Source organism: Pseudophryne corroboree, chromosome 2 (genome assembly GCF_028390025.1).
Source record: "Pseudophryne corroboree isolate aPseCor3 chromosome 2, aPseCor3.hap2, whole genome shotgun sequence".
In the NCBI taxonomy this organism is placed as follows: Eukaryota; Metazoa; Chordata; class Amphibia; order Anura; family Myobatrachidae; genus Pseudophryne; species Pseudophryne corroboree.
The window spans coordinates 859,400,567-859,419,096 of record NC_086445.1 but is presented as its reverse complement, the minus strand read 5'-3'; the positions used below and the strand labels follow the sequence as shown (position 1 = coordinate 859,419,096).

The window sequence follows — 18,530 nt, the reverse complement described above, 5'->3', positions numbered from 1 at the left end:
GCTGCTCTATGTTGCACAGGGGAGCATGTGTGCTAATGTGGGTGTCAGGGTCAGTGTCTGTTGTCAGTGTGAGCATCAGTGTGTCTGTCAGCGTCCGTGTTTCAGCATCTGTCTGGCAGTCTCAGTGTGTCAGCATCTGTGTGTCAACGGGTGTGTGCATCAGTGTGTCAGCATCTGTTTGCAGTATGTCAGCATCTGTTTGCAGTATGTCAGCATCTGTCAGCATCAGTTGGTCAACATCTGTTTGTGTGTCAGCATCTGTCTGTGTGTCAGTGTATCAGCGCCTGTTTGTGTATCAGTGTCAGTGTCTGGCAGCTTCAGTGTGTCAGTGTCTGTGTCAGTTTCTGTGAGTCAGTATGTCAGTGTCTGTGTGTCAGCTTTTGCCAGCTGCTGCGGGAGGAGAGAGGGAGGTTGGTGGTTGCTGCAGGGGGGAGAGAGCTGCTGCTGGTCGGAGAGAGGGGGATGCTGGGGGGGGGGGGGGTGAGGGACACAGTGAGGGGCTTTGCAGGCCGATATGGGCAGGAGAGAGCAAAGGTGCTGGTGACTGCTGTATACTGTACTAGGGGAAGAGAGAGGTTGCAAGCCACTGTTGGGGGGAGAGAGGGGGGGGGTGCCTGCTGCTGTGAGAGGGACAAAATAAGATTTTACGACACACCAGATGCCTTCCTCCTGAAACACCCCACAGAGTCTCCCTAAATAGTTCCAAGCTCCTGCACAGCAGACCCTGGTTGCTGGCTGGTCCAGGCTGGGAGCTTTACATTGCGGAGTCGGGGAGTAAGCATATGATACGTGCCCCTGCTCTGTTCTCTCGTGCATATAATCTGATTTCCCAGGACCACGAAGTTTTACACCTATTGCTAACAATTTCAGCAAATATGGTGCGACTCCCCCGTGAGGATATGTCCTTCTAACACCATGTCTACCCCACCGTCGCTCCCTGCCTGAATAACCATCTGCTACGGTCATCCTTTTGTTACCTGTATGATATACTGATCCCCTTCGGGACATCTCGACATGCCTCCAAAGAAGTCGAAGGGGTCTAAATCTGCTTCGCAAGTGAATTTCTTTGGATCCTCCTCCTCAAGTAACAAGCCCCACGCACCCCTTCCCTCGCCGTCTCTGGCTCAATCATCTCAATCAACTTCATCAAAAATATCCAACCCGGCTAACGCTGCACAAGTTGATATGGACTCTCTGGATGGCCCGGTCACGCTACGCTCTATCCACTCCTTGTTAGCCTCTTTCAAATCTGACATTTCATCTGAGCTTAGATCTAATATACAAGCTCTCCGTTCTGATATCTCTGAAATCGGAGACAGGACAGACCATATTGAGCATAAGATGGAGGAGCTGGTAGCATCACATAATGACTTGATCACCGCACACGACTCTCTCCTAGAGGAAGTCGCTTATATCCGCGACAAAACTACGGATTTAGAGGACCGCTCGCGTAGGAACAATATCAAAATAAGAGGAATCCCTGATGATGTTTCCAACGCTGACCTGTATGGCTACGCCACCGATCTTTTCCATAAACTGATACCTGATGTTTCGTTTTCTGATCTCCTGATCGACAGGATCCATAGACTCCCAAAGGCCAGGCAAGCACCTGCTCAGGCTTCCCGGGACACACTTCTCAGGGTTCACTTTTTCCACATTAAGGAGAAGATCTTGCGTGCAGCATTACCCTCTTCACCTACGGCGACTTCTTTGGATTCTCTTCAACTTTTCCAGGACTTGTCCCCAGCGACTATGGCTAAAAGGCGTTCATTCTCCGCCATCACATCAGCTTTACGGAAAGCTGCAGTCCAATATAAGTGGGGATTCCCTACTAAGTTGATAGTGCTACGAAATGGTACTACCACCATCATCAACACACCTGAGGATGGGCCTAAAATCCTCAAAAAATGGGACATCCTTCTCGATAAACAACAACCTGTTCCCCCCGCTACATCACCAAAACGAATAGCCCAAGACTGGACATTGGCTCCGGGCTGAAGTTCACATCGGACTAACCATAAGATAGCTATTATTTAACCTTTTTTTTCCCCTACAGGTTTATCTATGTTTATGTGTACATTATACTATAGGCTATGTTCTTCGCCTGATGTTCCAGGGCTTTAGTTTAAACTTAGATTGAGGTAAAACTATTCCTGTTTTCATTGGATAGCAAACGTTCATCTCTCCTTAATTTAGGATGACCTCATTTATTTATCATATCTATATTTACGATCGATAACCATTTGCTAAGTATGTTTTGGTTTGGAGGCGACGGTGGGTAATTTTGGCTGACACGCCACCCACCCACATTTGTCCGTCACGACACCCATGTGACGGGACCTCTAGCTCCTATATGGATGCTATTTCCGTTTTTCTCCCCTGTTTTATTTTTTGTTCTGTTTTCTCTTCTCATATTCTTCTCTTTCCTGATGCTGACTTTGCTTCTTCTTCCTTAGTGGACTATACCGCTATGTATTACCTTCTGACACAATTGTTACTGATGCTTTTCGCTGTACCACATACCATCCTGTTATACCCTCCCACATGGCCACCTTTTTAAGTCTTAATGTTAAAGGGCTCAATTCACCCCATAAGAGGCGCTTGGCTCTGAAATATTTCGCTGATCAAAAGGCGGACGTAGTGGCTATACAGGAATCCCACTTTCCACTGCACACCCCTCCTCAGTTCTCCAATACCAATTACCCAACTCACTATGTCTCCTGTGGGCCGTTTAAGAGGAATGGTGTTGCTATCCTCTTCCATAAATCGTGCTCTTTTCAATTGGAGGGTAAGTGGGTGGATGGCAATGGCAGATATCTGTTTCTAGTGGGGAAAATGCGAACTAAGTATGTCACTTTGGTCTCCCTTTATGCCCCTAACTCCAATCAACCCCGGTTTCTGAAAGCCTTTTTTCAAACGCTGTATAGTGTCAAGAAAGGGGCGACTTTTCTGATGGGTGACTTCAATATAGCTCCTGACCCTAATCTAGACAATCCTCGAAACTTGATAAACAATCTGCTAACGCAGCCAAATCCCTGGCCTCCTCTTTCTCACACCTACTAACTGAATTCGATCTATATGACGCTTGGAGAGTCAGGAATATCGGAGCTAGAGACTATACATTTTATTCGGCAGTGCATAGATCCTATTCTAGGATCGATTTGCTCCTGACGGATAAATGGACATTACAATCCATTCCTACCGTCAAAATATTGCCGATTTCGTGGTCTGATCATGCACCTTTACTTTGGTCTTGGTCATACAAAACGTCTATCCCCACTACGCGCCCCTGGAGGTTGCGAGATTACATTTTGAAAGATGAGGACGGAGTCTCTATATTACGCGAGGCCTTGTCTTCATATCTGGACACTAATAGCCCCGCTGATACCTCTATTTCTAACCATTGGTGTGCCCTTAAGGCAGTCCTGAGAGGCGCAGCTATCCATGCTTCAGCTCACATAGCGCGCCGTGACCGGGAAGTTCAGCTGGCTTATGAGTTGGAGGTGACAACGTTAGAAACTAAACATAAACAATCCCCTGCCGACGATCTCACTCTCGCGTCTCTGACTGAAGCAAAGAGGAAACTGAACAGTCTCTATCTTTCGCACGTACAAAGAGCAGTCTCCAACCTAAATCAAAAATACTACACATTAGGCAATAGGGCGGGTAAACTGCTGGCGCGGAAACTTAGAGGGAAAAACCTTATCAACAGAATTAAACACCTGACAAACCCAGATGGATCGCTGTCCCTGAACCCAAAAGATATTGCAAACCAATTTGCCTCTTACTATAGAAAACTGTACAACCTCAAACATGACTCCCTCACCCCACAACCTTCCTTGCAGCTTATACGGTCCTTTTTAGACTCCATTAATCTGCCTTCTATTTCCACTGATGATGCTTCCACACTTTGCGCACCCTGGACTGAAAGAGAAATTCAGACTTCCCTGAAAGCCCTCAAAAAGGACAAGGCCCCCGGGCCAGATGGGTTTATTAATCTCTTTTACATTACCTTCCAAGACTCACTCTCCCCACTTCTTCTTAATTTGTACAACGACGCTTCCTCTAACCCTTTCCCTAGAGAGATGTTGGAGGCACAGATAATAACGATTCTCAAACCTGACAAGAACCCATCTCTCTGCGCAAATTATAGACCCATAGCACTTTTGAACACAGATATTAAGCTGTATGCCAAACTGCTAGCAAATAGACTGAATCCGTTGATCCCCACATTGATCCATCAAGATCAAGTGGGGTTCACTATCGGTCGTCAAGCCTCAGACAATACCAGGAGAGTTTTCTCCCTTCTAGAAGCTCATCCCACATCTCGGGAGCCCCTGTTACTGCTCTCCCTCGACGCGGAGAAAGCTTTCGACAGGATCCATTGGTTATACATGTCAGAAGTTCTTGCCAGGTTTGGGTTCGAGGGGCAATTTTTACAGAATGTCCTACGCCTATATACACACCCCTCAGCGCGCGTTTTTAGTAATGGGTTTTTATCCGATCCTTTCCCCATCACTAACGGCACCCGCCAGGGATGCCCACTGTCACCATTAATTTTCATCTTAGCAATAGAACCCCTGGCAGAGAAAATTAGGGCGTCTACCCTGGTTAGCGGAGTATATATAGGTACCACACAACATAAGATTTGCCTGTTTGCAGATGACGTCTTGCTGTTTGTAACTAAACCTGAATCCTCTCTCCCAGCTATCCACGATATTCTGCAAGACTACTCCAAGGTCTCCTACTATAAAATGAATACGGCTAAAACAGAGGCATTAGCTTTTGACATTGAACCGATTCCACTCCAATCCCTACAATCTACATATCCCTACGCCTGGCAAGACTCTTACCTTCAATACCTTGGGATCAAGATCCCTTCCAAATCTCATTCCGAGGTGGATTGTAACTACCTTCCCCTCTTAGACCACTTTAAAACCCTCACTAAACAGTGGACGAACTATGAAATCTCTTGGTTAGGGCGACTTTCATCGATTAAAATGATGCTCCTCCCTAAAATTCTGTACCTGTTTAGAGCCATACCTTACTTAGTCTCGCTTGCTCTCCTTAACAAATTCTACGCTGTCATGTCTACCTTTATTTGGAAGGGTAAAAAGCCCAGGATAGCTAGAACCCGCTTGTTTAGATCTAAAGGTAGCGGGGGTCTCGCGTTCCCCAACCTTGAACTTTACCAACATGCGTGTCTCCTTGATCAGCTGAAGGACTGGCTTCAGACAGAGTCCGTAAAACCCTGGGTAGATATTGAAAGACATATGTGCTCTGAATTCCCTCTTCCAGATTTAATCTGGGTCAAACCTTCACATAGACCCCCCTCTACCAAACTTATGAGGAGTATAACTAACTCCCTTAAAGTTTGGGACAGATTGGTTACTAATCTGGGCGACTGCCCACTGCCTTCCTCGCACCTATCCATTTTAGCGATATCGAAATTGCTCCCAGACCTTTCTTTGCGGAACTGGCGGGAGCTTGGTGTTCAGCTGGTCAAGGACTTATATGATAACTCAGGGCTTAAAACCTTCCAACAGCTACAATCCCAACATTTGATACCGTCAAAGGACTTTTATAAATATCTACGCATTCGACATTGGATAATGGCGAATATACCCAATCCTCTCACCACCCCTACTCCCCCTCCACATATCTTGAGTAACTTTTCCTCCATACAACACAAAGGTGGTGTATCACAGTGGTATGTTACCCTTCTATCCCCACACAATGACATGAAATTACATACTCAAGTACGGTGGGAATCGGAACTTAATATCCTTCTGACAGATCAGGAATGGGAAAATATTTTCATGAATATTTTTAAAATGTCTCGGTGCATCAATCACACTGAAATGATGTTCAAACTAATTCATGGCCTCTACCACACACCTGATAAACTCCATAAGATCTGGCCGGATTCCTCTAAATTTTGTTGGAGACAATGTGGGTTGGAAGGTACCTTAATACATACATTTTGGACATGCCCAGTTATTAGGCCACTGTGGACGGAGGTTTTTGGACTAATCGAAAAGGTCACAAAGGTGATCCTCCCCTACCGTCCTGAGATTGTTCTTTTGCATTATTTTCCTCCCTATGTACCCTCTGAATACACTTATGTTATAGGACATATTTTCATAGCCACCAGGGCCGCAATCGCTCAATTTTGGAAGAGAACGGATCCACCGCGCTTGTCCAAAATTATAGCGTCCATACAACGCAATTTCGAAATGGAAACCATGAACATTAAATATTCCTTAGCTACCCAATCCCCTCTACTGAAATGGCTGCCTTGGTTTGATTACTATTCCTCCTGTATTGCCTCCCGGAATGCCTTGCCTTGTGGTGTATGACTGATTGATTTCTTTGATGTTGAGAACCTGTGATAGGCTGACACCAAGCCCTCCTGACATGGCCCGGGTAGGGCTAACTGTCAATGGATAGACCATACACATGAGCCCTTTATGTTTATGTCTCTAAATATCTGTCTACTGTTTAGTTTAGAATGTACAGAAGTATGCGTAGGTTCCCTACATCTTCCCTGGAAGACTGATGGTCAGCATCTCCCCTATTGTGTGTTTCACTCTTTCTCTATCTTCTTTCTTTCTACTCTCCCCTACTTTCCCTTTGCCTCTAACTTTCACGTTTTTTTAGTATTATTACTATACTACCATGTATTATGGTTTACAGACATGCGGCCACTGCGTTACTGGCCTTTTTGTTTACCAAATGTTGTGTATGCTCTGTATTGAAAATCTTCTCTAATAAAATTTCTTCAGTTAAAAAAAATAAAAAATAAGATTTTACTCACCGGTAAATCTATTTCTCGTAGTCCGTAGTGGATGCTGGGGACTCCGTAAGGACCATGGGGAATAGACGGGCTCTGCAGGAGACTGGGCACTCTAAGAAAGATTTAGTACTACTGGTGTGCACTGGCTCCTCCCTCTATGACCCTCCTCCAGACCTCAGTTAAGGAAACTGTGCCCGGAAGAGCTGACATTACAAGGAAAGGATTTTGGAATCCAGGGTAAGACTCATACCAGCCACACCAATCACACCGTATAACTTGTGATAACCTTACCCAGTCAACAGTATGAACAACAACGGAGCATCAGACAAACCTGATGCAACCATAACATAACCTTTATTTAAGCAATAACTATATACAAGTATTGCAGAAGAAGTCCGCACTTGGGACGGGCGCCCAGCATCCACTACGGACTACGAGAAATAGATTTACCGGTGAGTAAAATCTTATTTTCTCTAACGTCCTAGTGGATGCTGGGGACTCCGTAAGGACCATGGGGATTATGCCAAAGCTCCCAAACGGGCGGGAGAGTGCGGATGACTCTGCAGCACCGAATGAGCAAACACAAGGTCCTCCTCAGCCAGGGTATCAAACTTGTAGAACTTTGCAAAAGTGTTTGAACCCGACCAAGTTGCAGTTCGGCAAAGCTGTAATGCCGAGACCCCTTGGGTAGCCGCCCAAGAAGAGCCCACCTTCCTTGTGGAATGGGCTTTTACTGATTTTGGAGGCGGCAAGCCAGCCGCAGAATGAGCCTGCTGAATCGTGTTACAGATCCAGCGAGCAATAGTTTGCTTTGAAGCAGGAGCACCCAGCTTGTTGGATGCATACAGGATAAACAGCGAGTCAGTTTTCCTGACTCCAGCCGTTCTGGCTACATAAATCTTCAAAGCCCTGACTACATCTAGTAACTTGGAATCCTCCAAGTCACGAGTAGCCGCAGGCACCACAATAGGTTGGTTCAAATGAAAAGATGACACCACCTTTGGCAGAAATTGCGGACGAGTCCGTAATTCTGCCCTGTCCATATGGAAAACCAGATAGGGGCTTTTACATGACAAAGCCGCCAATTCTGACACACGCCTAGCCGAAGCTAAGGCCAATAGCATGACCACTTTCCACGTGAGATATTTTAACTCCACGGTCTTAAGCGGCTCAAACCAGTGAGATTTCAGGAAACTCAACACCACGTTAAGATCCCAAGGTGCCACTGGTGGCACAAAAGAGGGCTGAATATGCAGCACTCCCTTTACAACGTCTGAACTTCAGGTAGAGAAGCTAGTTTTTTATGAAAGAAAATGGATAGGGCCGAAATCTGGACCTTAATGGACCCCAATTCTAGGCCCAAAGTCACTCCCGACTGTAGGAAGTGAAGGAAACGGCCCAGCTGGAATTCCTCTGTAGAGGCATTCCTGGCCTCACACCCAGCAACATATTTTCGCCGTATACGGTGATAATGTTTAGCCGTCACGTCCTTCCTAGCCTTTATCAGCGTAGGAATAACCTCATCCGGAAACCCTTTTTTCTACTAGGATCCGGCGTTCAACCGCCATGCCGTTAAACGCAGCTGCGGTAAGTCTTGGAACATACAAGGTCCCTGCTGCAACAGATCCTGCCCTAGAGGCAGAGGCCATGGGTCCTCTGTGAGCATTTCTTGCAGCTCTGGATACCAAGTCCTTCTTGGCCAATCCGGAACAATGAGTATTGTTCTCACTCCTCTTTTCCTCATGATTCTCAGCACCTTGGGTAAGAGAGGAAGAGGAGGTAACACATAAACCGACTGGAACATCCACGGTGTCACCAGTGCGTCTACAGCTATCGCCTGAGAGTCTCTTGACCTGGCGCAATACCTCTGTAGCTTTTTGTTGAGGCGGGATGCCATCATGTCCACCTGTGGCAGTTCCCACCGACCTACAATCTGCGCGAAGACTTCTTGATGAAGTCCCCCCTCTCCCGGGTGGAGGTCGTGCCTGCTGAGGAAGTCTGCTTCCCAGTTGTCCACTCCCGGAATGAACACTGCTGACAGTGCTCGTACGTGATTCTCCGCCCATCGAAGAATTCTGGTGGCTTACGCCATCGCCACCCTGCAAAGTGTGCCGCCTTGGAGGTTTACATGAGCCACTGTGGTGATGTTGTCTGATTGGATCAGCACCGATTGGTTGCGAAGCAGGGTTTCCGCTTGACTTAGGGCGTTGTATATGGCCCTTAGTTCCAGGATATTGATGTGAAGGCAAGTCTCCTGACTTGACCACAGCCCTTGGAAACTTCTTCCCTGAGTGACTGCCCCCCACCCGCGGAGGCTTGCATCCGTGGTCACCAGGACCCAGTCCTGAATGCCGAACCTGCGGCCCTCGAGAAGGTGAGTACTCTGCAGCCACCACCGGAGAGACACCCTGGCCCCGGGGGATAGGGTGATTAACCGATGCATCTAAAGATGTGATCCGGACTACTTTGTCCAGTAAGTCCCATTAGAAGATCCTCTCATGGAACCTGCCGAAAGGAATGGCCTCGTATGATGCCACCATCCTTCCCAGGACTCGAGTGCAGTGATGCACTGACACCTGTTTTGGTTTTAATAGATTCCTGACCAGTGTCACGAGCTCCTGAGCTCTCTCTATCGGGAGATAAACCCTTTTCTGGTCTGTGTCAAGGATCATGCCTAGGAGAGGCAGATGAGCTGTAGGAACCAACTGCGACTTTGGAATATATAGAATCCAGCCGTGTTGCCGTTACACTTCCAGAGAAAGTGATACGCTGGTCAGCCACTGCTCTCTTGATCTCGCCTTTATGAGGAGATAGTCCAAGTACGTGATAATAGTGACACCTTGCTTCCGCAGGAGCACCATCATTTCCGCCATTACCTTGGTGAATATTCTCGGGGCCGTGGAGAGACCAAACGGCAACGTCTGAAATTGGTAATGACAATCCCGTACCGCAATTCTGAGGTACGCCTGATGAGGTGGATAAATGGGGACATGAAGGTATGCCTCCTTTATGTCCCGTGTCACGATAAAATCTCCCCCTTTCAGGCTTGTAACGACCGCTCTTAGCGATTCCATCTTGAACTTGATCCTTTTCAGGTATATGTTCAGATATTTTAAATTCAATATGGGTCTGACCGAACCGTCTGGTTTCGGGACTACCACATGGTCGAATAATAACCCCCTACTTATCGAAGGAGGGGAACCTTGACCACCACCTGTTGAAGCTACAATTTGTGAATTGCAGTTAACCCTGTTTCCCTCTCGTGGGGGGAAGCTGGCAGGGCCGTCAGTGAGGAGGCATCTTCTCAAAGTCCAGCTTGTATCCCTGAGACACAATATCTATTGCCCAGGGATCTAACAGGGAGTGAACCCACTTGTTGCAGAACTTACGAAAGCGTGCCCCCACCGGGCCTAGCTCCGTCTGTGGAGCCCCAGCGACATGCGGTGGATTTTCATAGAGGCCGGGGAGGACTTCTGTTCCTGGGAACTAGCTGTGTTGTGCAGCTTCTTTCCTCTGGCCCCGCCTCTGGCAAGAAAGGACGCATCTCGGACTTTCTTGTTTCTTTGTCCGAAAAGCTGCATTTGATAATGACGTGCTTTCCTAGGCTGTGCAGGAATATAAGGCAAAATATCCGAATTACCAGCTATAGCCATATATATATATATATATATATATACAGGTTGATTTTGCCATGTAAATAATTGCCACTTTAAAAAAATAGGAGAATTTTGACAATCTCTCTTTTTCTGATTATCACACCCTATTACATTCTCCCAATGTGTCTTTATTTTTTTCCATGTGGGGGACAATGTGTTTGTGTTTTTATTTCTGTGGGGGCCAATGTGTATTTTTTTTTCCCTCTGGGAAATATTGTTTTTTTATTTTTCCTGTCCGGGGTCAATGTGTTTTTTGTATGTGGGGAGCCAATGTTTTTTATGTTTTATGTAGGGACCATTGTGTTTTTCTGTGTATGTCAATATGTTTTTTTTCCTGTTGGGGCCAATGTGTTTTTTTTCTGTGGGGGCCAATGTGTTTTTGTTCCTGTGGGGGCCATTGTGTTTTTTAAATTTCTTACGGGGGTCAGTATGTTTATATTTTTTCATGTCAGTGGTCAATTTTTTTGTTTATTTTGTGTTTTTATTTTTCTGTAGTGTGTGTGTGTGTGTGTGTGTGTGCGCGCGTGCTTGTGTGTTTCCTGTGGAAGCCATTTTGTTTTATTTTATTCTTGTGGGGGCCAATGAGTTATTATTCTCTGTACAGGCCAATGTGATTGTTTTTTTCCAGGGGTCAGTGTTTCTTTTCTGTGGTGGCTGATGTGCTTTTATATTTTTTCTGTGGGGGCCAATGTGTTTGTTTTTTTCTGAGGAGACTAATGTATTTGTTTTCTGTAGGGCCAATGGGGCTAATTCAGACCTGATCGGTGCTGTGCGTGTTCGCACAGCAGTGATCAGACCTGAACTTCACCGGCGCCGCAGTGCGCCGGCGCATGCCAGGCAGCCGACGGCTGTTTTAGCTAGAGATCGCCTCTGCCTGATTGACAGGCAGAGGCGGTCGCTGGGCAGGAGGGGGCGCCGCCGTTTAAGTGGCGCAGTCCGGCCAACGCAGGCGTGGCCGGACCATGCTGGGGTGGGCCGCGGCGGCTGTGTTAACGTCGAACTGCGAACCGGGCAGCAACAAGTAGCTCCCGGCCAGCGCGCAGGAGCTGCGCTGGCCGGGAGCTACTCCTGAAGTACAAAAACGCTTTTGTACTTCTGCGACCGGGCAGGGACTGACATGTTGGCTAGCTATGTGCTGGGCGTCCCCCCACATGTCAGTGTGCCTGATCGTAGCTGTGCTAAATTTAGCACAGCTACAATCAACTCTGAATCACCCCCAGTGTGTGTGTGTGTGTGTGTGTGTGTGTGTGTGTGTGTGTGTGTGTTCCCGTGGGGGATAATGTGTTCCTTTAATTTCCTGTGGGGCCAATATGTTTATTCCTGTGTGGGCCAATATGTTTTAGTCTGTGCATACATCTGTCTTATACCGCGTATGCGCCCTGATGCAGTCTGTACAGAGTTACAGTACGGATTCAGACGCACACACCAAGAAGTGTATTAGAAAGGTGTTCTGCTACCCAGACGCAGAGGTAACGTAATATGGGCATGTTGAATGTGCTTGTGTACAGAAACGCTGAATCACTCACACTGGAGGCCATACTCGGGATGAACTGCACCGAGCATAGGACTGGTGAAAGTTTTGACGCATTAAGCATGATTGCAGTGTCTGTAGAAACTAAAGGTTCTCGTGGGCTGCATGATATCTCATCACAGCAATGTTGTACCAGGGTCAGAAGAAAAAGTGAAAAAAGAGAAAATATGTGGAGGATATGTGTGGACTGTACAGTGGTGATATAATTGGATAGGAAATCTTATGAAGGTTATGTGAGCGGTTCTGGAATTTGATAAACTTGTCTGAATAGGTGAGTATTCAGGGAACGCTTGAAGGTTTGGAGACTAAGGGGTAAATGCAATTAGCGGCGAATCGCGGCAATTTTTCGGCCGTTTTTCAATTCGACACAATTCGACAGTCTAATTTCGGCAAGTGGGTGCTGAAATTGACCATATTCAATAAAAAACGGATTCGACAGTCCCGCTGACTAAAAAGGGCCGATTTGACGGAGTTGTGCCGATTTTTTAAAAACGGGAAAAAACACGGAAAAAAATGGCGTGGGGTCCCCCCTCCAAAGCATAACCAGCCTCGGGCTCTTCGAGCTGGTCCTGGTTCTAAAAATCCGGGGGGGAAATGGACAGGGGATCCCCCGTATTTTTAAAACCAGCACCGGGCTCTGCGCCTGGTGCAAAAAATATGGGGGACAAAAAGAGTAGGGGTCCCCCGTATTTTTAACACCAGCATCGGGCTCCACTAGCTGGACAGATAATGCCACAGCCGGGGGTCACTTTTATACAGCGCCCTGCGGCCGTGGCATTAAATATCCAACTAGTCACCCCTGGCCGGGGTACCCTGGGGGAGTGGGGACCCCTTCAATCAAGGGGTCCCCCCCCCCCCAGCCACCCAAGGGCCAGAGGGTGAAGCCCGAGGCTGTCCCCCCCCATCCAAGGGCTGCGGATGGGGGGCTGATAGCCTTGAGAAAAATGACAAGAATATTTTTTTTCCTGTAGTACTACAAGTCCCAGCAAGCCTCCCCCGCAAGCTGGTACTTGGAGAACCACAAGTACCAGCATGCGGGAGAAAAACGGGCCCGCTGGTACCTGTAGTACTACTGAAAAAAAAATACCCAAATAAAAACAGGAGACACACTTTGAGAGTAAAACTTTATTGCACACCTGCCGACACACACATACTTACCTATGTTGACCCGCCGACTGCCACGTCTCCTGATCCGACGATCCGGGGTACCTGTGAATAAAATTATACTCACCTCAATCCAGTGTCCAGATATAAATCCTCGTACTTGGCAAAACAAATAAACGAACACCCGGACCAGCGGACTGAAAGGGGTCCCATGTTTTCACATGGGACCCCTTTCCCCGAATGCCGGGACCCCACGTGACTCCTGTCACCGAGGTCCCTTCAGCCAATCAGGAAGCGCTACTTCGTTGCACTCACCTGATTGGCTGTATGCGCGTGTGACCTCAGACAGCGCATCGCAAAGCCTCTCCATTACTTTCAATGGTGGGAACTTTGCCGTCAGCGGTGGGGTTACCCGCGGTCAGCCGCTGACCGCGGGTGACCTCACCGCTGACGCAAAGTTCCCACCATTGAGTATAATGGAGAGGCTTTGCGATGCGCAGTCTGACAGCTCAGTCGTGCAGCCAATCAGCAGAGTGCCAGGACGTTGCGCTCGCTGATTGGCTTAAGAGACCTTTCTGTGACAGCAGTCACGGGGGGGTCTCTGCATTCGGGGAAAGGGGTTCCATGTGTAAACATGGGACCCCTTTCAGTCCGCTGGTCCGGGTGTTCGTTTATTTGTTTTGCCAAGTACGAGGATTTATATCTGGACACTGGATTGAGGTGAGTATAATTTTATTCACAGGTACCCCGGATCGTCGGATCAGGAGACGTGGCTGTCGGCGGGTCAACATAGGTAAGTATTTGTGTGACGGCAGGTGTGAAATAAAGTTTTACTCTCCAGGTGTGTGTCTCCTGTTTTTATTTGGGTATTTTTTTTCCAGTAGTACTACAGGTACCAGCGGGCCCGTTTTTCTCCCGCATGCTGGTACTTGTGGTTCTCCAAGTACCAGCTTGCGGGGGAGGCTTGCTGGGACTTGTAGTACTACAGGAAAAAAACAATATTCTTGTCATTTTCTCAAGGCTATCAGCCTCCCATCCGCAGCCCTTGGATGGGGGGGGACAGCCTCGGGCTTCACCCCTGGCCCTTGGGTGGCTGGGGGGGGACCCCTTGATTGAAGGGGTCCCCACTCCCCCAGGGTACCTTGGCCAGGGGTGACTAGTTGGATATTTAATGCCACGGTCGCAGGGCGCTGTATAAAAGTGACCCCCGGCTGTGGCATTATCTGTCCAGCTAGTGGAGCCCGATGCTGGTGTTAAAAATACGGGGGACCCCTACTCTTTTTGTCCCCCGTATTTTTTGCACCAGGCGCAGAGCCCGGTGCTGGTTTTAAAAATACGGGGGATCCCCTGTCCATTTTCCCCCCGGATTTTTAGAACCAGGACCAGCTCGAAGAGCCCGAGGCTGGTTATGCTTTGGATCGGGGACCCCATGCCATTTTTTTCCGGGATTTTACCATTCCATTTAAAAAAATATAAATAATAATATTTTTAAAAATATATAAATAATACTTGTGCCTCCCAAAAAGACAAACCAAGTACCTAATCCCTTCTAATATAAATAGATATGCTATTACCAATAAAAAAAACACCAAAAAAAACATGTTTTAAATTTTTTTTTATTAGATTCACCCACCAAAGTGTGGCGGATTGAAAATGACGAATTTAATGTCTAAAAGCACTGTTGTCGAATTTCCAAACTTCAATTGAATATACTTTTGTCGAATTGCCGCATTTGTACCATTGCAGAAAAGTCGAATTTGACAAATGTCGAATTTCAAAAAGTCGAATTTTGAAAGTCCGTTTTTTTTTTGACGGAAACTACTGAATTGCATTGTCGATTTTTTTTTTTTTGGCGAAAAAGTCCCGTTTTTCGACAATTTCGGAAATTCGACCGCAATTGCATATACCCCTAAAGGAGAGTCTTACTGTGTGTGGTAGGCCATTGTGAGTGCAGCCCAAAGAAAGTCCGCAATCGTGCATGGGAGTGAGTAATGAGTGTGGATGTGTACAAACGAGATATATATATATATATATATATATATATATATATATATATATATATATATATACATACATACATACATACATACATACATACATACATACATACATACATACACACACACAGTATACACACACACACACACACACACACACAGTATGCACACAAGTAAAGATCCGCCTCTTATAGATATATATTTTTACAATTATTGCGTGTTTATTCCATTATTATTCACCTTTAGTACCACCATTATATTGAATAGGTGGCTATATAAAAAATAGTTCTTTTTATATGTAAACAATTGATTGTATTGTTTAATATGTATTTTTCTTTTATTATAAAACTGATTCATTTATATAAAGAATAATTAGAAAATAAAACAGTCATGTTTTTTTAAAACAGTGTATTACTGATTTCAAGGTGTTAAAACATTAGCGCAACCTCTCAAATATATCCCACTTCTGTCACTATATATATCAGCCACACTAGGTTGTTATATAGACCAAAGTATATATTCACAAGCATATACTGTATAGTGGGTTTGCTGCTTGGGTATATAGAAAAATCTTTTTTTATAAAACTTATTTTTATATTTTATATTAGCGCCTGCAAAATATTTATTTTTTCCTGTTAAAAGTATTGTAATTCTGTCCTCCCTTGCGGGACATTTTTGTTTGTATGTTAACTGCAAAAAAATTTTTTAGAAACTCCATGGAGACCGTTTTTCACCCTTTATTGTACAGCTGTATCTGTGTTGTATACCTTTTTGTCTCTCCTGGTACAAATAAAGAGTTTAAAAAAAAAAGTATTGTAATTCTAATAACAATGGCTTGCTCTCTACAGTGAGATATTGTGCAGAGGGGTATTAACGAAGAAGATAAAACCGAAGAAGGTAATTGTTTTATCTTCTCCGTTAACCCTTTGCTAAATAGCGGGAATACTTCAAAATGTGGAAACGCTCATTTCCGCATTATTTATATAGACATATCATTTTCTGAATACAGCCCATAGCATCCCTGAAAATTATTATAAAATGGTGGCATCTATGCTATTTACAACAGCAAATAAAATATTCTGTATAAAGTACATTTCTCTAAACTACTATAACAAATGGGTTCTATAACATGGCAATGTAACATGTGGGTGATCTTTATCCTACTGCAAGATTAGACAAATTTAAATAGTATTTGTGTCAAAACAAATTATTATACCTGAAAAGCTCTTTGAGCCTGCAGAAAAAAACACTACTGTGATATACTGTATGCTTCTACCTACAGCTCTTGGTTTATAAATATATGAGAACTGGACGGAATACAGTACTTCCCATCCATCCTCACTGATTAGGGATACCACTTATATCACTAACCTATTACATCACATAATAAGAAAAAAACTAACTTTGTGGACCTCCGAAAATTTAGCTTTTTTAAAAATAACTGCATTATTTATTTTTTAATATTAAAATACTGGCTATATATATATTATATATACACACACACACACATCACCAGGTTACATCAATCTACTGAAGACTGAGCTTTGTGTACAGACAGCATGCTGCCATTTTGTGGTGTAAAGTAAAATGTACACTGTGACGCGGTTATATAATAACTTCTATTAACTATACAGAGTTCAGGAAATAAAAACACTTTTTAAAAAATATTTTTTGCAATAATAATAAACAGTTCTGTTATATTCAGTCACACAAGGGAAATTAAATAGCAAGGTCAAGAATAAAAAGTAATATCGGTCCCCTGCTGATCTTATGAGACTTCCCTCTCATTCTAGTGGGTTTCTTGAAAAACAAACAAACGGATTTTATAGAATAAATCAATGGATCTCTTTGATTTCCATCCAGCATTCATAGTACCAATCCTTGCTTGGCTGCTGGCTCGCTTACTAACATGGAATAATGGTGGTTTCAGACAAAGACACAGTGGAAGACCACCCCCAACCCCAATTCCCCCCCTCCCCAAACATAAAGAGCCCGGGTGCCTGTATTCCTGTGTTTTAAAAGGGTTTTTATTAATATTTTCAGAGTTAAATGAGAGTGGCCAATGGTGTGACAGTATAACATTTACGGAGGCCATGTTATTATTATTGTACCATTCTCTGACACGTATCCCCCAGTGAGTGCTAGGAAAACACTGCTCTGCCATGAGATACATTCAAGATACCACAGTGATCAGCTGACATATTTACAACCTGTACATAAAGAGGATATATATGTTATACCGGTGTATATAAAGGTGAAATATGTAATAAGGCTGACTGTGATACAATATTTGCATATATAAACCTGCTATATATTACACATGATATATAAACCAGAAATATATTATAGCTGTGTATAGGGCTAATAAACTGTATATTAAGCCTGTATACAAAGCTGATATGTAAGGTTGATATGCATTATGTAAGAATATATATATATATATATATATATATATATATATATATATATATATAAAAATATTCCTGTATATAAAGCTTGTCTAAGCTGCTATACGGGTGCCGACTGATCTTGCCACTGCCACCTGCAGTCCTCTGTGCTGAGCACTGGAGCCCCCCAGCAGAACACCATTGCCTTGGATACAGCACCAGCAAGGTGAAGAGGGACACTCACAGTCACAACCAGAACAGAGCAGACAGCACAACAATATTAGCGATGAAGGTGATAAGAGTAACACTGGGTAATAGATGCATTTACACTCAGGTTTGGCCCAACAGCCCTCCCCAAGGACAGTACTCACAAGGAGTCCAGCAGAAGTTTGGCTGCATCCTCCGAGCTGAGGCTTTGCTGTGTGACGAAGTTGAGCCATCGCTGCCGCTGGGAGCCCAGGTCCAGCATCGGGGATTGCTGAGCATCATTCTTCTCCGCCACTTGTTTCTTAATCGCTGCTACCTTCCTGGCTTTGCCCCTCTTGCCAGTGTCTATGAGCTGCTGCACTGCGTGGGGTGCCGCCAGCACCGTCGTCCTGCTCTGCCTTTCTGGGGTTCCCCGCTTTGGAAACGTTTTTTTCGCCTTCACCATCTTAGCTCAGGTGTCCCTGACACTGGTGCCCCGGGGCAGTGTTGCCAACTCTGAAATAAAAAACAAGCAACTGATGAGTGAAAAACAAGCCCAAAACAAGTGCAGCACCAGCGTCCTCACTCCTGCTCGTCTCTCCACACACACACACACAAACACACACACACACACATGCTGGTTCTCCACACCCCTCCTTTCCCTTACAGCTCTAAACTGTCCAATCCACGTCCTCCACTATGAGCTTAGGCAGAGCCTCTCTCTCACTTCCTTATTGCATTAACTCCTTCAGGCTCTGCCCAGTCTAGTGCAGTGGTTAGAGTTCCATAGTAAACCAGCACAATGCAATGTAATACAAGACTAGGCATTTTCTCTAAAACATAAAATGTACTTCTGTATATCAGTGGTCCGGA

The 18,530-nt window shown here is 45.2% G+C and overlaps 1 protein-coding gene across 1 annotated transcript in view; it reads right to left on the bottom strand.

The window, feature by feature from the left end:
- CENPV (centromere protein V) overlaps window positions 1-18,294 on the bottom strand; it is an 86,116-nt gene extending 67,822 nt beyond the window's left edge. The window contains exon 1 of the mRNA XM_063955843.1: window positions 17,843-18,294. Coding sequence (XP_063811913.1) covers window positions 17,843-18,123 — 281 coding nt within the window. The 5' untranslated portion in view covers window positions 18,124-18,294. The remainder of the gene's footprint in view (window positions 1-17,842) is intronic.
- Window positions 18,295-18,530: the final 236 nt, after the last annotated feature.